General features: G+C 40.2%; 1 protein-coding gene across 13 annotated transcripts in view; it reads left to right on the forward strand.

The window, feature by feature from the left end:
- Nucleotides 1-17,825, forward strand: part of tenm4 (teneurin transmembrane protein 4) — a 148,670-nt gene extending 130,845 nt beyond the window's left edge. For all 13 annotated transcript variants that reach the window (XM_019345294.2, XM_019345296.2, XM_019345297.2 and 10 more), the window contains 5 exons: nucleotides 30-265; nucleotides 6,411-6,707; nucleotides 7,661-9,275; nucleotides 11,364-11,506; nucleotides 14,876-17,825. In XM_019345294.2, the coding sequence (XP_019200839.1) occupies nucleotides 30-265; nucleotides 6,411-6,707; nucleotides 7,661-9,275; nucleotides 11,364-11,506; nucleotides 14,876-15,634 (3,050 nt within the window). In that variant the 3' untranslated portion in view covers nucleotides 15,635-17,825. The remainder of the gene's footprint in view (nucleotides 1-29; nucleotides 266-6,410; nucleotides 6,708-7,660; nucleotides 9,276-11,363; nucleotides 11,507-14,875) is intronic.
- The last annotated feature ends 5,961 nt before the right edge of the window (nucleotides 17,826-23,786 follow it).

A 23,786-nucleotide genomic window follows, 5' to 3' on the forward strand; every position in this document is an offset into this window, starting at 1 on the left:
TTTCCTCCATCCCATCTCTCCGTCCTTAGATCAAGTTCGGAACAGCTACTTCATTGGTTTGGACGGTTCGCTGCGTCTAGTTTTGGCCAATGGTATGGAGGTGTCGCTGTATACTGAACCCCACCTGCTGGCTGGTACGGTCAACCCCACAGTCAGCAAGAGGAACGTGACCCTGGCTATCGACAACGGCCTTAACCTGGTGGAGTGGAGACAGAGGAAGGAGCAGGCACGAGGCCAAGTTACTGTGTATGGACGCAGATTAAGGGTAAGCATGCTGTCTTGCCAAGAGACACTCATGGTTTTATGCAAGGTTTTTCATCAAAGGCTAAATGTCTAATGTCTTATTTCATATTTTCTCAAATTATCAGCTGCAGTCCATACTACAGTAGTTATTCTACTGCTTCAAATAGTGCAGTGTTTATGCCGAAAAACTACAAACTCCAGAAAAGAATCCAAATTCTCCACAAGAAATAAAAATGTAGCTGCAGATCTAATGGTGTCAGGTTCATTGTGAACTTTTTCCTGTAGAAGCTGCGAATCAAAAGCTCAGTTGTTTGTTGTGCACAAGTTAAGTTGGCTGCATGAGAATACAATGACATGTCAAATTATTATAGTAAATAATTAATAAAGCTCTGTTTTGAGCTCTGTCTCACAGCTATAAATCAGTTAATCATAGGCCATCAGACTCATGGATGTATTACTCAGATTTGACTTTCTGGAACATATGGTGTCTTCTCACCCATAGCTGTAGAAGCCCACCCACGCACACAATCTGGTACATTTTTTGTAGGCTAATTTTGATCTGAATTTGACATAAGTAGATTAAATAAAGTGAATTCAGTCAGTGTATAGACCCTAACAGAGCAGTACAGTGATTGCAAAAACAAAGTCCTAGGTTTGAATCTACTGGCTGGCCTTTCTGTTTCGAATTTACATGTTCTCCCTTTACCTGCATGGCTTCTTTCTCTGTACTTCCCACAGTCCAAAGTCCATGTGAATTGTTCTGTCTCTCTCGCTTTGCCTTAGATCTGTGATAAATTGGCTGTCCGTCCACAGCAGGGGTCGGCAACCCGCGGCTCCGGAGCCGCATGCGGCTCTTTAGTCCTTATAGTGCGGCTCCGCGTGGTTTGGGAAAATAAATTAGAAGTATTTAGCTGAAGTGTATTTTATTTATGTTAGTTCTTTTTAACTCGTAGTTCTAAATTGGAAGATTATTGTGATATTGAAATATAAAAATAAAATTATATTCTATTATTTTTTCATGGCTCAAAATAAGAGTCACACTCGCGGAAGGCGGTATACCCGCAGAAACGCCGTGCATTTATCGAGACTTTCAATCCCAGGTAGGCCAATTACGGATCTTCGGATCCACATTATGTCAGCAGCTGTTCTCCACCGTGAACTATGTTAAAGACAAACACCGTGAGTAAACTGACTTCGTATATCCCCGATTTGCGGACTCTGTGCACAGAGGTTCAGGAGCAGAAGTCCCATTGTAAACAAATCACGGCAGACCCGACGATGTTCCCATGAGCATGCTTTTGAGCATGTCTTTATTGAGCACTTTTCACACACGGTCAATGTTCCCTCTAAGCTGCGCACGTGCGCAATTGCGCACTGCTGGCACGGTCTCTGCGCACAGAAAATCTGTGTTGCGCACAAAAAAAATTAACCTGAATTGAAATTAAAATTAATACTTTAACAATTCTGTTTTGCAGTGTTAGTCAGTGAGTGACTGGCTGCTCCCGTATTGTATTAGAGCGATGCCACCTGATCCCATAGTCCAGCCAATAATGCGATTTACATTCGTATATACGCAGCTAATCAACGTCGCTGACAGGCTATGACAGCGTCCTTATGTGCCGACACCGGTGTTTTAGCTACCATAGCGGCGTGGCTGATGTGGAGTGAAGCCACGTTAATGACAACGTGTACAACCATTGGAGATGTGAGCAGGACAGACGGAACAATTGACGGAAAAAGTGTGGACTTTATACCAGTTTTTAAATTGTATTGATAGGCCACGTAAAACCAGAGTTATGATAAAAATATATGCAATGTTTGGTTTTCTTCCTGAATACTGTCGTTGTTTATATTTACTGCGGGAAGAAACGGTAAAAACGGCGTTTTATACGAAAAAAGGCTCGAAAGCACTCTCCGCCTGTGAGCAAAAACAAACTCCACCCCCCTCTCCCTTTCCTATTCGTCCAAAAAAGTACCATGCCGACCAATCAAAAAATGATATGGCAACGTGGCATCTAGTTGTTAAGAAACGGGGGGAAGTTTTAGGAGTGACGGCGGTGCTTTGATGTGTGAGAGATTTGCGACGTTTAGCGCAAATCTTGTGTAGTTAGTGTGTAGTGTAGTCAATAGTTTTGTTGTGTGTGTCAGAACAATGAGGCGGCTGCTGAATGTTACAGGTGTTACAGGAGTGATACATCTCCTGTTGTCAGGCCTGCAGGTATCAGGCTGTTGTTCTCCTTTATCTCATAGTGGACAGAAATTATTTTTTGGAGTGGCACAAATAATTTGTGTGGCATCAGATTTGATGCAGAACAGCTGATTGTTCTGTAAATAGTTTGAAATGTTTATTTAAAAACGCCTTGGCTGCATTTAAAAAAAAATAGCTGCAAAAATCTTTGTTGTTTGCCAAACTGAGTTACTTTTTTGAAGAAGTAACTATATAATTAATTGCCCAGCATTGGTCATTATATACTGTATTTGGCAGACAGAGAGTTACAGGACTCTCTCCCAGACCACAGACTCATAATACAAGTCAGAGCTTTTTTTTAAAAAGAAAGAAAGTTGTGTTTTCAAAATTGGAGTTCAAGTTATTTTTACTTCCAATAGTGTTAACATACTACACAGGTCATTTTTTTTACATTTTCATTGTAAGTGGGCTAAAGCAGTTAATTAAAAGTAGTCTAACATAAATGTAAATGCTGTAATTTGATTATTTTAATAAACCATGTAACTTGGATGGATTAGATGCCAGCGCGACCACAGTGCACACGTCTGATGTCGCTCACAGTGGTCCAAGGGATCGCTCAGGGAGTTTGTGTGTTCACTCAGACACGTGAAAAATTAGAGGGAACATTGCACACGGTTGCTGTACGCATACAGCCGGCTGTAGCTTTTCAGCTCACAGCCCAACATACACCACCAACAACACAACAGCACAGATAGCGCAGACGTAAAGGCAGCGAGGCGTGATTGCGGGTGTCGCTCAGGTGCGTCCGCCCCCCCTGCCCTACGCCCCGCCGCACGCATTAACCAGGTAAAATACATATTTAAGCAGAATTTTGCAAATATCTATCTTTCATTTTTCAGCAGCATAGAGCTTTTTTCCAATTATTTTTTAAGAGTCAGGTCAAGGCTCCAACAGCCCAAAGGCAATATAAGGGTGGCGGCTGACAACAGTTTTTGTTTGCTACATGGATCATTTTAGTTCAGCTGGGTGTCTTTGCTTTTGTTATATTTCTTTAACAGTTCAAAATGTGTTAATTACGTAAATAAAATGTAATTTTCTCTGTAGCACTTCATGGATTTCATAAGCAACACACCTTAGTTGTTCACACAAAGCACAAAGGTAAAAAACAATATATACAGTGTTATCTTCATTTTAGATGTCAAAAAGTATTTGCGGCTCCCACTGTTTTCTTTTGCGTGGAAACCGGGTCCAAATGGCTCTTTGGGTGTTAAAGGTTGCAGACCCCTGGTCCACAGTATACCTTGGCTTTTGCCCCATGACTCCTGGAATACGCTCCATCTACCAAGCAATGCTAAATTACATAAACAGAAGAAAATGGATTGATTAATAGCCTGTAACATATAAAATACTTTCTCATTAAAATCAAAATTAAGAGTTACTCGTATATTGCATATCAACAGGTCTCCTCTCATAATGCAACAAATTCACAGTGCTTGTCCATAATGTATGTAGGATTTAGGCATTAACTCGCACAGCACTGATTTAAATTGCATCTAGTGGTTTTATTGTTTTGCCTTGGCTTTGTAAGGCAAATGGCTACTTTGGTTAAGTTGTCTTCCACATTGTCTGTGAGGCAACACAGCTAATGGGAAGGTGCCACTTTGTCTGTCATTGGCTGTTCATGTAATGGCCTTGTCGTCCCTTTGGAAGTGAAAGCTACTAATGTATGTTACAGACAATGGCCCCAGGGGTGAGATAGGAAATGGGAGCAGCCTAATGGCACGAACAGAGGGGATGAACAGAGCTGGAATCATTGGGCGACCTTGAGTGACATGTCAAGTGATATTACGTGGGTGGCTGGGTGAGAGTGTGGCAGTGCGCGGCTGGAGGGAGGGGAGGATCTTGAATACAGTACAGGAGTAGAAGAAGCAACTATGTGGCTCTGACTTCACAGCTTTTCTTTGGTGGAGAAAAGGAGGAGTATTTATATTTCTGATGTATTTTTTTCCCACTTTGCTAGACTGTATTTGTTTCTTTGATACAACACGTACGTGTTTTTGTTGTGCTGTGCCTTTCATGTCCTGAGGCTTTTTGTTAATGTACACTAATGAGAGAACTCTTGAGCCACTCCACTCTCACAAGAATCTTCATCCTTTTGAATGTAGTATTGATAGCAATGACAAAATGCTTCTAATGTTTGGCTGTTTGTTCAAAGGAGATACACAAAAAAGAAACCAAAAACATGGAATGGATTTTCTTTGATTGCAGGATGAGAATAAATAGAACTGTTGCTATTAAAGAAAAATTAATTGGAGTAGTCATGAAACCTGAGAATAGACATTTACATATTTACAGGGACACTTACAGATAGTATTTGATATTGATTGAGACATCATTGTTATGATCTTGTCGTAAGTCTAGTGTAATGTAAAAGTCTCTTTTCTGCTTCTACACTTTTACTTTCTGTGAGAAATTCATTTTAGAGGCGATGTTCTATTTGAAATAACTCCCCTTGAGTGGGTTTCCATTCTCATGGGAACTTGGGTTCACTGTTATGGGACACTTTTTCCTTCTATGCCATGCGACTTTGGCAAACCTTATTCTAGCATTGGGAACTTTTTGTGAAATACATCAGCTCTCTGCTGCCTGCAGAGATTTAGCAAGAGCAGCAGGGATCTTTACTAGTATTCTTTAAAATAAAATAACTAAAAGGTGTAGTCATTTCAATGAAGTGTGACACTTGTTATGACAGTGTTTGAAGGCGAAGGAGAAGAAAGAACAGGTTCTTATTTCTAGATCCAATGTACGTTCACCCCTTCTGTCTCAGGTCTCAAATAGTTTACGCCACTCCAAATATCCATGGATTTATGCTCCTCATGATTCTGTTGGTTTTACTTAAAGTAATCCTCTCAATTAGGTATCAGTGACAATAATTGCCTCTGGTGTAATTGTCCCTTCACAGATGAGAGACCTAAGCATGCTTTCCTCAATGTGAGATTGAAAAAGTGAGCTTTCTCAGCAATCCCTGTCTGACCTGCTCTGTGGGATGTGTCTGGAAAGTAGCCAGAAGCAGCTTTTTAAGATGTTTTTAAGCCTTGCCAAGCATTTTACTAAGCCAAATGATAGCACACCTGAAGAAACACTCTGAAGATTAATAAGAAAAAAAGATCATAAATGTTACAGAAACAGAGGTGTAGTTTTAATTACAGTCAGAGACCTCTGCAGACCCATTTTACAAAAAGTTCCAGATGGTGTTTAAAGCAATGCTTTTTTTGCAGAGATCTGCTCTGACCTGCAATCTAAGCTGTTATCTTCTCTTTGTTTTATTTTTTTGCTTCTGTAGCTTCTGTTTATGGAGGCTGCTGACAGAGAAACAGAATGCCAGGGCTGTTGCTTGATCTTTTTGGCTAAAGCACAGAAGCTGCCTCATAAAGCCTGCAGTCTTCAGAGCAGTGTTGTTTTGCTCTGAAAGCAAAGGTCACCGTTTTAAGCCTGATACATTCAGAAGAGCTGTGTCACTTAAACAATGTTCAGTCATAAAGGAGATTAACTGATTTTCTTTCTCTTTTCCAATTTACGCAAAGGCAAAATAGAATGAGAGTCATCTGTGCCTGGTAATTCTTCCCAGTAAGCATTAAAAATGAATTTAATGATCAATGTGACTCTAATGTTTCTTGCTTGAATAGGCATACTCGGGCTAAGACACAAACAAAGAAATGTGGTAATTCTTACAATTTCATTACTCCGCTGGCTCCTGCAGTCCTGAGATAGAGCTCCACTTTTGTAATTAAAAGCTATGAAAAGAAGAATATAAAAATAATCACTTTGTGATTAAAGGTCTCCTCCCAATGTTCCACCTCAGAAGAGTAATGCACCAATTCCTCTCAATAATTTCAAACTTTTTAAAGTGTCTATTCCCTTTGGTGAATTTTCTGTAGTTATATAAAGTGTTCCTAACTCCCTGCGTTCCCTCCTATAGGTTCATAACAGGAACCTCCTATCGTTGGATTTCGATCGAATCACCAGAACAGAAAAGGTCTATGATGACCACAGGAAGTTTACGTTACGGATCCACTATGACCATGCCGGTCGCCCCACATTGTGGGCACCGAGCAGTCGACTGAATGGAGTCAATGTCACCTACTCTCCTGGAGGCCATGTGGCAGGTATCCAAAGAGGCACAATGTCGGTGCGCATGGAATACGACCAGAACAGCAGAATCACCTCCCAGATATTTGCTGATGGTAAATCTTGGAGCTACACTTATCTTGAGAAGGTATGAAATGGTTGAACTGTAATAATGATTAAATAGTTTAAAGATAAAAAATGTAATATAATATTGAAGGCATGCTCTACAGATAAAGTGTAAAAGGTGTGTTTGTGTAAGAAACTTGTTATGAGATTTTAGACTGGAGTTAAAAGTTAACTTGTAATAATACAGAAGTGTTTGTGTTGCACTATCAGGCTCTAGAATAGATATCAGCCAAAATGTAATTAAAGTGTCTGGTGCATTGAAGACATACTTTGTTACCAAAGTCTGACAGCAAAGTTCAGCCTGAAATAGCTCTGATGAAAAGAACAGAGTGAAATGTCACTTTCTACTGACTAATTGAAGGCAAGGCTGTTTGGGTGAGGTGAGGAGCTGTTATTCTGTAGCTTAGGCATATAATATGAACAGCAGTCAGTCACCTTGTTAATAGTCTTTAGTCATAGCAACTTCTGAGCAATTTCTCGATGCCGCCTGTTGTGACAGCTTTACAACCTCATCATTTATTGGTCTAAGACAGGCACAGATGTAAATTTTAGATTTGCTTAGGTGAGAAAATTCGGCTTCCTACTGTTTGGATTAAAAGATCTGACAAATGAGCAAAATAGAAGCAGCTTGTGAAATCATCTCTTAAGGAAATCTTAATTTCAGTGGAGTATCAGCAACTCTGTGTTCATGATGGAAATTAGATTTGGACTGACACAAACTTGCATGCGTAATATTTATCGCTTTTGACAAATTGCATGTCATTTTGTGTTATTGGTATTAGACATTATAACGGTAGCAATTTTCTAATTAATCTCTATCTTGTCTTGTTGTGTCAGACATTGTGTTTCTGTAACAGCATTTAGGACTGTGTGTTTATGTAACAGAAAATGTATCAAAGTGAAGCATTTGAATGCAGTCAGTCTTACAATCTATTAATATAACACAAAAAATCCTCTGTTTCTTCTTCTCATTAGTCCATGGTGCTGCTGCTCTACAGCCAAAGGCAGTATATCTTTGAATTTGACAAAAATGATCGGCTCTCCTCTGTGACCATGCCCAACGTAGCACGGCAGACTCTAGAGACCTCCCGCTCCATTGGTTACTACAGAAACACCTACCGGCCCCCTGAAGGTAACGCTTCAGTGCTCCAGGACTACAGTGAGGATGGACAGTTGCTGCAGACCACCTATCTGGGTACAGGCCGCAGGATCATCTACAAATATGGAAAGCTTGCTAAGCTTCTGGAGATTCTCTATGACACCACTCGAATTGGTTTTTCCTATGATGAAGTGGCAGGCATGCTAAAGACCGTCAACTTGCAGAGTGAAGGCTTTACCTGCACCATTCGCTACCGTCAGATTGGTCCACTGATTGACAGGCAGATTTTCAGATTCAGTGAAGAGGGCATGGTGAACGCTAGATTTGACTATGTGTATGACAACAGTTTCCGCGTCACTAGCATGCAGGCTGTCATAAATGAGACGCCGCTGCCAATAGACTTGTATCGTTACGACGACGTATCTGGCAAAACAGAGCAGTTTGGTAAATTTGGAGTAATCTATTATGACATAAATCAAATTATAACCACAGCAGTGATGACCCACACCAAACACTTTGATGCCTACGGGCGAGTGAAGGAAGTCCAATATGAGATCTTCCGCTCACTCATGTACTGGATGATGGTGCAGTATGACAATATGGGGCGAGTGGTGGCCAAGGAGCTAAAGGTTGGGCCTTATGCCAACACGACACGCTACACATACGAGTACGATGCTGACGGTCAACTTCAAGTGGTCTCCATCAATGACAAGCCTCTGTGGAGGTACAGCTATGACCTTAATGGCAACTTACACCTTCTCAGCCCTGGAAACAGCGCACGCCTCACACCACTACGCTATGACATCAGGGACCGCATTACTCGCTTGGGAGATACTCAGTATAGGATGGATGAGGATGGTTTTCTGAAGCAGCGAGGGAATGACTATTTTGAGTATAATTCTGCTGGCCTGCTTGTTAAAGTGTACAACAAAGTGAACGGCTGGAGCATCGAATACCGTTACGATGGCCTCGGCAGGAGGGTGTCCAGCAGAAGCAGCACGGGCCAGCACCTGCAGTTCTTCTATGCTGACTTATCCAGCCCTACTAGGGTCACCCACATGTACAATCACTCCAGCTCTGAGATCACCTCACTGTATTATGACCTGCAGGGACATCTGTTTGCCATGGAGCTAGGCAGTGGGGATGAGTTTTACGTGGCCTGTGATAACATAGGCACGCCACTGGCTGTGTTCAGTGGATCAGGCATCATGATCAAGCAGATCCTTCATACGGCTTTTGGAGAAGTTTACCTTGACACAAACCCCAGTTTGCAGCTCATAATAGGCTACCAAGGAGGCCTGTATGAGCCTCTTAGCAAACTGGTCCACATGGGCAGACGGGATTATGATGTGCTTGCTGGCCGCTGGACAACACCTGACCACGAGATCTGGAAACGTCTCAACAGCAACCACATTGTGCCATTCAACTTGTACATGTTCAAGAATAATAATCCTCTCAGCAATAATGAGGAGATAAAGTGCTACATGACAGGTAAGTTCTTTTAACAGACTTTATATGCTTTATGGCTTTAGAAGATTAAATTTTAAGAGAAAATAAAGCGCAAGTCCACCTAACCTTAGAGGACAGGAAGTTAGCTTTAGTGCAGTTTCACTGGATTCTACTGAATATCAAACAAAGAGACATTCATTTTAAGTATCATAACCTTTAAATGAATGTCTTTAAAAAATGTAGGCAGTCTGTGGAAACATATTGCAAACATAAAGAAGAGGACTTACCGTGGAATTATAACTTTCTATCAGAAAATGATTTGAATGCAGTCGGCTTCTGTTGATGCTCAAAAGCAAGGTTTTCTCTGAATATTCCTCTAACAATTCTAAGTGAAAGTGAGTAGGACTTAAAATACTTTCAGTTGTATCCAAATAATTGAATATAAATAGCAGTTGACAGTATTTAAGTGAGTCCTACTAAAGCAATCAGTAATGCTTATAACTTGGTTGTGGAGAGCAAGCAAATATTAACCTTCATTCCTGTGTATGACTGTTGTTGCTTGAAGCGCACAATAGTTATTTCAGGTTTTTCTGTCAAATTTGTTATGTTTTTATTCTTAACAACCTCACACAACTGGAAGAACAGACCCTGCCAGAATTAAATTGAAAAGCAGTGTGCTTTGGAGGATTTTAAGCACTTACTTGCTGGGAAACTGAGGTGTGGGGGGGTTTCGTGTATGTGTGTTCATGTATACTTGCTTATGTACGTGCCCAGTAGCTATCACTCTGAAAATGCTCAAAGGGAACAATGCTATATGGCAAAGCCCTCTCTGTTGTTTAGCATTCAGGTCCTTTTCCAGAAATATCCTGGTTCTTTGTGGTGGGGAGGGGGTAAATGGCAGTGAAAGCACCTCGGTGGAGAAGGTGAGCACAATGGATCCATACAAACCATACAAATCTTTGCTGGTTGTATCAACCTCTTTTGCCGGAAGGAAAACAACATTGTTAAGGATACTCAGTGAAAACCTTGTGGTTAAACCAAACAGTAGCTGGATCTCTGTCATAAATCAATGCATAAGTTCTCTGTGTTCATGCTGCATTATATTTACTCCATAATGCCTTTTTGTGGAGGAATAATAATGTGTTTACCTTTTATTCTTTATCCTTTAATAACCTGAAGACAATACCGAGAGACGGAGTAGTCACTTTTTGCAAACACAAAGGCATTCAGCATCATAGTCCACCATTAGGGGCTCAATGGCATTTTAATGCTAAATAGACTGTTAGATAGATATATTGTTGTGGGTTTGCCTCAATTGTGATTGATAGCAGTGACATTTACATTCCTCTCACTAAATTGCCAGGGTCCTTTCATTGTCCTCAAACAAATTCATATTTAAAAAAGCTTTGTCAGGTGCCACAATGTGGCAGCGGCAATGTGTGACAGACTTGCACCCCGAGTGTCACAGCAATGATGCTGTCTGTAACAAACACATGGAACGGCGCAAGAAAGAAATCGATCAGGTTGGACAGGCTTTGCTTCTCTTAAGACCTGTAGCCTTCTCTGTGATATTCATAAAATATGACAGCATGCTATAGGGGACTGCAGCAGCACCTATAACCACAGTGTCGGTGGCTGCTATTAGAAGAACCACATTATCATGATTGCATGTATTTAAATCTCAGACACGTCACTTTCCTCTCTTTCAGCATCTCATTAGAGAGAAATTAATGCAGAGGAGCCCGCTGAGTCTTCAAAATATCTTGTGTTGAAGTCTTGGCTGCCTTGAAATGACACCAAATTACTGAATATAATTATCAGCACAGCAGGCACTCTCAGATGTCACTTGGCATTTCTGTAACCCAGCTGCGTGTCATTAGTGTGGCACCTGCAGGAGTGGACACGAATTATCACAACTATCTTGAGTGTTTAGCATAGCTTTCCACTATCACAAACAAATCAAGTGGTCAGGCCGAGGTAGGAGTGTTTCGCGGAAACAGTCTCGCCCACAAAATGTCAACTGTTCATATTCAACAAATTAATTCTCACAGTTCTTCACAGTTCCTCTGAGGCCACATTGTGTCTACCAATAGAATATGTATATCATTTGTTTTGACCTCTCCCCCGCAGATGTGAACAGCTGGTTGGTGACCTTTGGCTTCCAGCTGTACAACGTTATCCCCGGCTACCGCAAACCAAGCACAGAGGCCATGGAGCCATCCTACGAATTAGTTCGCACCCAGATCAAGACGCAGGAATGGGATAGCACCAAGGTAGTCATCCTTATTTATCCCACTTTTCATCTTACCTCAGATCGCTTTCTGCTTCTGCCCCTCTCCTTTCCAACATCATTAGCAAATGGGCATGAGTCTATGTAGCCAGACTCCCAAAGGAGCTGACAGCTATCAGGCCAAAACATCGCCCGGTATGCCGGTTGCTTCCTTAGTCCTCATCTTGGGGAATGGGGTCAGGCTAAATAGCTCTTGTAATTGTCCTGCCATTAGGAAAATTCACTCTCCCTTTCTTCCACCACTAGCCATTGATTTCATCTCAGCCTTACACTGTTAGCCAAGGTCTGAGAAGTAGTAGACATGCTTTGATTCTCGCTTTTATCAGCCCTTTTAAGTTGCCTCCAACTCACCTGAATTATTGAACAGGCCACTGTTGTTCTTGGGTTTGGTTACAGCTAGACTAGTGAATGCCACCCATCAAGAGGGAAGATTCATGTTGCATTACACTCTGGCTGCAACCTTAACATAGCCGGTATTGGTTATCATAAAGAATGTCTTCTCATCTATTTGTAAGTCTAAAAGCTACTGGGGTGATGAAGGATTCTCTCAACTGACCAGCAGACTATAATAAACATAGATACACAAAAAACTGGCAAAAAACACTGTTACTATAAACTGTCATGCAGTATTTAGCTCTTAACAACTTACAAATGTCTCTGTGATGTTTTAGTTGATGTTCCATTTATTTCAGAATATATCCATCAATATTTATTCTATGACACTAAAGGTGAAGACTTTCAAATTTACTGTGAATAGAAACAAATGCAAATTTGCAAATGAATAGTTAATATGTGCTCCTGCTCTCAAGAGTCCTTTAAAAGTATTTGTAATCAAAAAAGATATTATCCCAGGCATTTCAGCAACACTTTAGTCAATTACACTGGAAATGACATACTTATTCCTATTGTAATGTTGCACATCATATATGTGTAGAGTAAATCTGTAACAGTCCCAGTTATTTCTTCATCTAACGTAAACTGTTTTGAAAGGGTTGTTGTCAGAACCCCTGGGACTAACTCGTGCATAAAGCTTGTGGCTGACATTCCACAAAGAAACCTCTGAACTCTCCAAAGGTGCCAATCTATAAATGAGCAACAAAAGACACTGCAAGTATTTCTGTGTCTAAGTGTAGATCCGCGGGGATCTGAGGGAATTGTTGTAGATTACAGACGATAAATGCAACGCTCTTTCAGAAACGCAGATGCACTTCTGATTGCTTTAACTGCTAAGAAAATCAGACATCTGGTGGCTTAAATTTTTTACCATCAGTTTCTCAAAAACACTCTTAGAAGGATAGAAGGACTTTCAATATGCTAAAATTAAATTAGTCATATATGAGACTATATTCAGCTCATCTATGTTTACTTCCCTCTGAAGTATTAAACAGAAGTAGGTCCATTTTATTAATAATATAACTGAAAGGACATGTTTTATCTTCAGACTCAGCCTTTCAATTACACATTCAAAAATACCCATGACAGACTTTAGTATATCTTTAAATAGAAAGTATGCCTAGATTGCAAGATTGTGTGAAGGAGTTTTGCCTTTAGCACACCTCAGAGTATGTACTATAAATAATATGTAAGGAAGGCTTGAGATAATTAGTTGTTTTCCTGTGTATGTTGAGGCGTGTTACTCTTATCTACAATTCCTGCTTCCAAAATGTTATTCTTAGGCGTTTAATGCGTTTGATCCCCACTGCAGATGGACACACCGGCCCAATTAGGTGCAAGGCTCTTTTGCCACTTTAAAACAGTACATGCTATGTCTTGTACAATTGGCTTTTCTTTATTTTATTTTATTCATGCCTGCCTTTCTATCTTGTTCCATTTAAGCCCCTATTTCACCATGCTGCTGAATCCACCACAGATTGAAAAATGCTGTGAGGGGGCCAGAGAGATGAGCTGTGTGCTGCACAAGGCTTGATCTTTCATTTCGGCTTGTGCTGGAGGCTGATTGCACAGCATGCTATGTGAATGATGCCTCTCTGGGAGTGTCCTGAGAGGCTGCTTTAGTAAAGTGGAGGACATTGCCCCCTGTTCCTCTTCTGCCCTGGGACAGCTGACCGTGTCACATACTGGCACGGTAAACAAACATGGAGTGGCATGGTGTGAAGCGTACCCCCAGGCAATGTTTCCCTGGGGGCCCTACAGCACAGCTGCCCCCACCCCCGTTTTTGTTTCCTCTTGAAGCAGGTTGTGGTGTCACATCAAAGAACAGGCAGATATGCCGGTCACTGCAGCCTGCTCCACATTTCTCAGCCCCACCCAGTCTTCCAACCCTTAGCCATCCTTTAACAAAAGCACAGAGAGACGGAATTAGAAACTGTCAGGGAAACTTTAGATGTGACTGGTTGACAAAAATTCCTCAGGATGCTCACAACCTCTTATCTTAGGCGATGGCAAGAAGGCGCGATGCTTAAGAGCTTTTTTTTCTGCTGCTTAGATACGTTCAGGCAACTGTCTCACTGTGGTGTTGGCTGGCTTCCATTTAATTTTATTCTCCTCTTTTTAACATGTTTCTTTCTTCCTGACAAATATCTCTTGTCAAGTATTATTAGGACAAAGTATTAATTTTGGCTGAAATCAGTATTGTATCTATGCACATTTGTGAGCCCTTAAGGAACAAGATACACTAGTTACCAGCAGATTTCCGTTTCATATTTGGCACAGCATGACTGTCAAAAGACCACAATTTCACCCTTTTTCAAAATATCATGCCTGTCATAAATGATCAGGGAGATTTGCATTTGCTGACAAACACCTCTGCCCCTACCTTAACTATGTGTCAAGGTAGGGGCAGCTGCGATGCTTTGAAGCTGCATCATTCACAGCATCAAAGCATTATGGATTTATGTGCCAATAATAAGGGCATTTTCATTGTTATTTTCAACATGTAATAATGTAAAGATGTCTAATTAAAGAAGGAGATGCACACACACCCACTCACAAGGTATGTATAGTGTACATTATAGTGTATACTTTACACTTTGTTTAGTGTCAAATGTTCCTTATTCAGTCACACTTTAATATAAAAAGAATCGCTCATACTGTGTAGTCACAGCACTGAGTTTGAAATGTTTGAAGTGTTAATGAAGCAGTATGAATCTCAGATTTGAAAAGGATGCATCTGAAATCAGATTGTGCTCCTTATTCCACATGCAAAGTAGGATAAGGATAAAGATTACAAACCAAAATGTGAAGCAATCACAAGTGAATATTTGGGAAATATCCGCAAGAACGATTTCAAACAAGGTCTTTCTCAGAGAATGAGCAAAAATATATATTTGAGTGTATGAAGCTGTTGCGGGGGCTGCGTAACTTAACAGTATTGTCTTTGTTTTTTTTGCAGTCTTTGCTGGGTGTTCAGTGTGAAGTTCAGAGGCAGCTGAAGGCCTTTGTGAAACTGGAACGTTTTGGCCAGATCTACAGAGCCAAAAGTGCTGGATGTCCTCAGACGGAAGGCAAAAAGATCTTTGCTTCTGGTGGCTCAATCTTTGGCAAGGGGGTCAAATTTGCTATCAGAGATGGTCGCATCAGCGCTGACATCATCAGCTTGGCCAATGAAGATGGCCGTCGCATGGCTGCAGTTCTGAACGATGCATTCTACCTTGAAAACCTTCACTTCACTATCACGGGAATGGATACCCACTACTTTGTCAAACTGGGCTCAGTGGAGGGAGATCTGGCCCTTATTGGTATGACAGTGGGCCGGCGTACACTAGAGAATGGCGTCAATGTCACGGTGTCTCAGGTCAACACTGTCGTCAATGGCAGGACTAGGCGCATTACTGACATTCAGCTACAGTATGGCGCCCTGTGTCTGAATACTCGTTATGGCAGTAGCGTGGATGAAGAGAAAGCCCGTGTGTTGGAGCTGGCTCGGCAGAGAGCTGTCACCCAAGCTTGGGCCCGGGAGCGCCAGAGACTGAGGGATGGAGAAGAGGGCTCACGAACCTGGACTGAAGGAGAGAAGCAGCAGCTCCTAGGTTCAGGGAAGGTGCAAGGCTACGATGGATATTACGTGGTTTCAGTTGACCAATACCCTGAGCTGGCAGACAGTGTCAACAACATTCATTTCATGAGACAGAGTGAAATGGGCCGAAGGTGACATGAACACGAGGCTCTCGAGTGACTGACTCAGATGTAGGACATGGGACTTCTTGCCAAAGACAGTTGTGTACATGACCACATGTTTTTTTTCTTTGACTGTGCTCAACTTGGTTTTTAATATACTGAAAAAAGAAAACAACATGGTTGCAATCAGTTGCACTGTATTAATAGAAGAGTGCCCTTCTCCTTTTGAAGATTCTTTAACAGTCTTTGCTCTCCAAGTGCGGCTGCTAGAGGATGAAAATTTGTGATGTCTTGTGACTCCATTTCCTCATCCCTGTTGGTGATTCTGTTCAAAGGAATCCAAGAGGAGTATTGGTAATGCATTATGTTCACTGGCTCACTCTGCTGCCAGACTTGCAGATTGTTATTCACAAGCTTGCTCTATTCTGCCTTTTCTGCGCCTCAGCCAAGGAGATTCCTTCTCTTTTAATCACTTCTTTTTTATACTTGAAACCGTCATAGCCCCAGTCATCCATAAATAATGAGGGAGATTTCTGTTGGCGGTAGAGCCCTTCATCAGACCCAGCTGAACTTGTCAAAGCACCTTCATTTGTGTGATGTCTTGTAATTTTTTAAAGAGGAAGCTCGATACTCATTTGTGGTCTTAGCTTGGAAGGCTTCGGTGCACCGTGACTGTGCATGTTGGCCTTTTTTATGAACTTTAAAATTAGCAAAACTGCTTGATTAAGCTTAAATTGTATGTGGTGAAGCCAACAAAGGGATGTGAGGTCACTTTTTTTTATTTGGTGTGTATTTTATTTTATAACCAGACTTTCTTTTCTCTTTTTTTTTAATGAACAAAATGAAAAGTGAATAAATTCTTCTCTGCTTCTTTTCATTTGACTGTGGTCAAACAACTCGATTATAAAAACAGCGAAAAGCCAACCCTGTAAGAAAATACTGTGGAATTAATGTCTGTATTAAACTACAAAAGGTATTTTACAGGAATGGTTTGGGGTTATATTTTAGTTTTGTTTTATAAATAGCTATATGAATTAACAGTATAACAAATGTGAATTTTAAAAAAATGTGAACTATTGTCCCTTTTATTGTTAATTGTTGTACTTGAACAACGCTTAAGGGTGTTTGAACACATGGAATAAACTATGAAAGGTGGTTTAGTTAAATCAGTTACTGTGTTTTTCATCAGACCACATGCATTTTACTGATCTCGGTTGCATATGAAAGGCTCTTTTTGTTTATCAGTGATCTTAAGTCAGTATTCCTCATCACAATGTCCAGTCACATAAAGCTCGGGATAAAAATACTTTATAAAAGCGAGGCTACAAAGAGGGTCAGTGACTAATCTCATCAGTGATACACGGTACATTAACATATTGGCTGTTGAGATAGATGGGCTTTGCGTTGTGTTGTGGGTGAGATGAAAGATACAAATTGCCTTTGCCCAAAGGGCTGCCCGCAGGTCAGCTTTGAAAGTGCTTTCATTCTCCAGGATAGGGCTCCACTTGGTCCCATGGCTGGCTGAAATGCATTAGACCTGCAGGTGTACTACTTCCCGTTTACGGACTAAAGGTCGTCTATACATGGCAACCTTGGAAATAACTCTCGTGATCGCATTCTAACTCCCATGCATCTCCCTCGGTGGGCAATGCAAGGGACGACTTAATGTTTCTTTATCTGAAAACGGACACAGAGTCAAGACTATTTTGGAAATCGTGATATTGATTTAAATTCAGTTAGTTGTTGAACTATGCCAAGCCACTACACACTCTTGACTTGCTAATTTTCCCGTAAAACATTTGAACATGTTCGTGTGACGAGAGCATGATTGAGTGTCTCAATCTGTACAAGTGAAAAAGTGAAAAGGACATGGGTGTTTTTTTTTTTTCCTGCTCCTGGTCGATTCATTTACATTTTTCAAAAAACGAAAATAAAAACTATATATGTATGTTCTACATAATATGAATGATGGATATTTGCATTGTGGAATATTGCACTGAGAATTGTTGCGTCAGAAGACTGTATCTTTTTCTAAAGTTGACTCATTTCGAGTTTTGGTTTGTTCTCAACACTGTGTTTTTAGCGCTTCTATTTGACTGTGTAAATATGAGGACATCAAAGTGAGCTGTAAATAAAATGCAAATGTAGATACCTCTTAGAGCTACATCAGTGACCCTGTGTAGTCTTAAGGTAGAAAAAAAAATAAAGGGAATATTTTGTGTTTATTTTTTGCGTTTGTTTTATACACCGTCTATTGTGTAATATTATCCATCGCTGCATCTCAAACAACAGCACACTTATGTTGCGTTCCCTTATATTCATGTTCCTACCACCTCGGACTGTGAAGATTTACATATCTACATTACACCTTGGTACATTATACAAATGTTAATTCTCACCCTGCTACACATTTCACAAGCCTTTAATGAGGCTAATTTGATGCATTATGATAATGAAATATAGTTCGCCGTGTGCCGTTATTTAGTTAAACACGCTCTGCCACCTGTTTAGACATTGAACTTATTAAATTCTCACATGCACCGAACATGTGGCTGAATCACCGGTATATCAAGTGCAATCTATTAATATAAACTTTTCTGCAGTGAATGTGTTTAACTGGCATAAGACAAGCAAGCCTCGAGGGATGCAGTGCAAAACTTGACTATTAATTAACCTGTCAAAGTTGAGGACCAATCCTTTGATATCACAAAAGCCACCAGGAGACTGTTTTTAAACTTGATAACTTTGTTGAAGTAAGTGCAGCTCAGGGGATAATCCTGTTAGCAGGCGGGGTGGTGCGGGAGTTAGCTGCCAGTATGTGGTGGCAGCAAGGGAACCTAGAACATTTACACTCACTGCAGGCAGAGCTGAGCTCGCTGCCCAGAAGAAAGCAAGACGGCCCGTTTTACGTAAGCAGGCACATTTGTTCTTATTCACTTAGCATTAATATGAGCCAAGGAAACTGCTGATCTCCCAGCATCACAAGAAATGATCACACTCTGATGGTTGCTTCACCTCGTCTGACCAAAAGGAAATTTCAAATCTGTGACTCTCATTTTTCTTGAGATAGCCTGAGCCTTGAGCCTCACATGCCTTTGGCAAAGAGGATTTCTTTACAGTGAACAGAGAGTCCTGCTAGCAGAGAGCACGTGCAGGATGAATTCTGCTGTTGCGGAGAGGCAGAGTGTCCTTTAACTTACAGAACCTTATTCTTTGGTAGAATCATAATAACAGTACTTTCACCTCCGCAATAATTGCTACAATACACCTCAATGATGGACGAGTCGATTTTTTCTAATCTAAAAATATATCTGTAAGATTAATAATAATGCCATGAGCAACTGTGGCTAAAAATTTAAAGTAAAAAAAAAAGGGTGAGGAAAACAGCAGACTATGTGCCAGCAGTAAGGACTGCATCACTGCTGATACTGATTAATAGCTTTGTTAAAACCTCACAAATTTGCTGTTGCCATTTGTGTGGCAGGGTATACAGAATCTGCACTTTAAATCAGTTAAAGCTATATATCTGATGGCAGCAAATATGAAAAATGATCTTTTGATATTAGTACGACTCAGCTCCAACACGATATCAGTGTCTGTTTTAAAATGGGTACACAAAAGCTTGTGTTAATCAAACAAAGAAACATCATTTCAGCTCCTTTTGTTGACATGTTTCCTTTGTGCTCTTCCTTTGTGTCTTTGTTGTCAACAGCTGGATGGGCAGGAACTAAATTTGTAAGATGAGTCTCCACCATTGCTCGGGGATGTAGCCAAACTGTGGGTTTGATCCCACTTTACATCTACCACTGCTTCTTTGACCAACCAAGAACACAGCTGTGATTTTTGCATGACGTTAATATCAGTATAACCAGTGGAGGAAAAGCATTTCTCTATAACTCATGCATGAACTGTCGTATTTCTCATTACCTATGCTGAGTCCTATCTTCACATTGCTTTCACACTTCATCTGTTTTCCTCTCACTGATAATTTTACCACTCTGGACCTGAGTTGGATAAACACTGCCAAAGGTATTTGCTGTTAAAATCAGTAAAAGGTTGATTCATGCTGAGGACCAGCCATCCATTCCCTCAATGAATCAGTTTCTTAGTCTGAAAAGAACTACGAAAATGAAACACCTGCTGTCTCTTGTTTTCTTTTGCCTGTCAGTCTCAGGTGCTGTTATTACATGACAGACAGCTGCATCTATTTTGTTCAGATCAGCAATGTAGTTGGCAAAGAGCACCACCTTTCCATGACTGGCTACACTTGTTCGAGTTTTCCCAACATCCATAAAAAAAATGTTGGTATGATGGTCCACATCTGCTGTGTAGCCCCGTAACACCATATGCCTGACTGAACAGGACTGCCTCTTATTCTGTCTTTAATCATTCAGGTTCACATTCCCTTCTCTACCAGTTATGCAAATGGTGGACCAATCCTAAAAATTAATGGGGCAAGAAATGGTAAACCAACTGGCCATAGAGAGGTGAGACTGAATTTTCCTCAAGGTTTAGGTCTCATGTGAATGCCCACCTTGATGACAAAACACAGCAGCAGCAGAAGTAGACAGCGAAGTCGAACTCTGGAAATAAGAAAGACATGATGGTTTTCAAAGTGTCATATTTCCACGGGTCAACCAAAGGCCATTGTTGCCTCTCATGCTGCAAAGGGAAATGGAAAATGTGCAGTACTAGCACCCTAAACAGTACAGTGCTGCATGCTTGTAATATGAGAGGCATTATTTTCCTAAAAATGAGACTAAAGAGCCCTGTAAGATAGCCTGTACTGCCCTACTCTAGGGCAACATAACCTAACATTCTGACTTTTGAACTAGTGTAAATGACTCATAACACAGCTTTTGGTATTGAAGTCATTTTGACGGAGACACACATAGTCAAGACAATTGATAACCTGTGAGGTGGAGTAATATCAAAGCTGGTCCTCTCAAAGTCACTGCTCTATGTGGGGTTTCTTAGTGGGAGCACAGTGACTGCAGAGTGCTACAATTAGATTCCTTTACCGCTGTATGTATTAAAGAGAGAAATGCATTTGCATATCTTAGAAAATGCTTTACTTTTTCTGAAAAATTATATAATGAAAGTCAGTTGTGCTATTTTATGTATTTTCTCGTTGGTTTACTAAGATTATATCACTGCTCAGTTTCATCCTGACCTTCATGGATTATGCTAGAGTCAATGTTGTAAGAAATGAATCCTGTCAGCATAAGATGAAACTCTTGTATTTCTGCTTTAGAAATGTTTGCTGCTGTTTGGTTGATGTATACTGGACTTCGGGATCTTTGTGGACTCACTGGAGGCGGAAGCCACAGCTGCGTCCGCCATCTCCCATCACATTTCCCCTGACAGGTGTGAACAAAGGACCCAAAGAAATGTCACTGCAGCATTTTTAAGTCACTCGGACACCGCTTGCATTCAGGAATGAAACTGCCTTGGCACATTATGCAAATCATATTGACAGCATAACTAATGCTTTTATTAGGCTAATTATGCCTGAGGTCAAATCTGTCCGTAGCACAGGATCAGGACACACTCAAACCCAGTGTCTGGAAGCAGTTGGGTTGACTGAAAGGTTAGCAAATGCTTAATGTTTTAAGACAGCTTATCATGTAGTACTTTATACCCATGAAAAAATAGTTGTTATTAATTTTTGTCTATGACGTGAGCACCAGAAATGATCAGTCAGAGGCTCTCCTTTTCGTTTAGTAAGACAGCGGGGATAAAAAGTAAAGGCAACGGTATGAAAAGTGTTTTTAAAAAGTTTCATGAACGTAGGATGCAAACATTACCCTGCAAGATATTTTAGAGCGTCCAGAGAACCAGCTCTCTCCATCATATAAATGTGTGTTGAAACTGAGAACATGTTAATCATAGGCAGATGCAAAGAGAAACCAGAAAGGCAATGTAATTTTCATTCTCAGTGGAGATAATCTGCTGTCAGGGCTGAAACAAGGCTTATGTATATTTAATAGGATTGAGCTGCTGCAAAACATTTAGTGGCACAGACGTATTAAAAATATATAAAGCTGTAGAAAAGGTTGCGTATTCTTTAAATGAGTCCGCTTTCTTTTGGTCAGTAGGTTATGTTAGTATATCAGTGTTCAAATCCTTCTTTTTCTAAAACCTCTGATGCTTCTTCCAATATACTTTGGAAGTAGAGTTTTGTTAGTTTAAATGAGCTTCATGTGCTTTTCAGCTGAGATGGCTGAAAAACACATGAAGGCTTTAGAGCTACAATTTATCAAAGAAACAACAGACCTGTTTATTGACAAAAAAGCTGAGGACTGGAGTTGTTTGAGTTTAGCTTGTGCTAGCTTTAGTTGCTTTAGTCAGAGGTGGGAATTTTATGCACGGCACTAAGTGAAGAGTTAGTTAGGTCCTAGTTAGTTACAACAAATCTCTAGCTTTAGACAGATTTCTAACAAGTGCTTTGCTAACCTCAGTCACACTTTTTTAGGTGCATGGTCTGTATGACACCCACACAAGAACAGTTTGTATTAAATGAAATGTCTGTCAATAAATGCAAGAAACATCTGCGTACTTTTGGATCAATAAATCTTTAAATATTAGAGATAGTGATTAGTAGAAATTGTTTTGCACTTTCCACAGGACAATAGAGGTTCTCAGCAAATTATCCCTCTCTTATTTAAAAAACCCCCCAAAATAACAACACCCAGAAATCAGATGTTTTGTTTCCTATGTTCGTTTTTGAAAGTAGGATTGTGTGCATTGCTGTCTGAAATACAAAGCCTGAAGTCAGTCTGACAGAATTGTTTTGGTTACAGATTTGTTGGGCCCATTACGAATACTATTATGTAGATCAGCCTTGGGAAATTTATTTCCACGTTGTGCATTTGAATTGTGTGACACCAGGCCTCTCATTTCATTTACCATACAAAAAAGCCTGCCAGTCCAAATTTAAGGTTGTGGAAATTAGTCTTGTTCTCTTTCATATTTTTTTTTCTATCGAATTTTCTTAAAATGTAGATTGTGTAAAATTGCTGACCCCCTTCCACAGCTGCACACACACCATACACGCAACCATTTTGCAGGGGAAAAGAATGAAAACAATATTACTATTTCCGTCAGGGGAAAAATGTTTTTAACCTCAGGATTTTCAATCGCTTTCTTTTTGAAAGATCTTTTTGAAATATTTTGAAGGATGCCTGTGTGTGGCATACTCAACACTGTTGAGATTTGAAACAGAAAGGCCACATACACACTCAGACATATACACAAACACACACACACGGAAGCACAGTTTTACCGAATGAGTCATATTTCTATGATCCTCCTTATGTGGAGTTTTTATAGATTGCTTATCGGAGCAGCTTTGTATTCCTTCAGTTTCCATCACTATCATCACTGTAGCTACTAAACAACATGTGTAAACATAAATAACATATTTATTTTAATAAAATGTCGCTGTGAAATATCAACCAGATATAAAAAACAATCAAAACTTAATTGTAATGAAAAGATCAGTTCATCTTTTTAATTCATGTCACTGATGAGCAATCTGAGAGGAAATGGGAAATATAATGGGAAATACTGGAACAGATTCACAAAAAGGTTTATTTCAAAAAGCAGAATTTGCCACAGAAAGAGACTTTCCAGAAAACAGTGTTTGCTGAATATACACAATACCAGCTCTTTTCATCATGACATAATGTTTCAGAAGGTGTGCAGCTACAGTCCCAACTCCCAGCTTACATTGCATTGTTTTGTTTTATCAAATAAAAAATGATGATTTTCCAGTGTTTCTGTTGCTCTACAACAAAGGTGCTTGAATTGGAATTGACTGCATGAATAAATCAGATGCACAAATCAGAGGCATCTGGAGGACAGTGTTGTGGTGCAGCAGAGATGCTATTAAAAAATATATTTGTTTGCTTTTTCCTCTCTGTGTATTTAAGTGCGCTTCTTTGTCATTCTATTGTACAAAATTCAAACCTTCTCGTTAATGTAGATGTGAAGAGATGCCAAATTTTGGTAAATGTTAACTGTTTTATAATTAATAGCACATGGTCATAGGCCATTGTGTATATAAGTGACTGAAAAATAGAAAATGCTACATATCCAGTTTACTGCACTGAGTTTAACTCAAATGGCCACATGGAAGAGCAAGACATTACCATTTATTGTTTGGCTAATTAGAGGGTAGTTGC

This window comes from Oreochromis niloticus, linkage group LG14, assembly GCF_001858045.2.
Source record: "Oreochromis niloticus isolate F11D_XX linkage group LG14, O_niloticus_UMD_NMBU, whole genome shotgun sequence".
NCBI lineage: Eukaryota > Metazoa > Chordata > Actinopteri > Cichliformes > Cichlidae > Oreochromis > Oreochromis niloticus.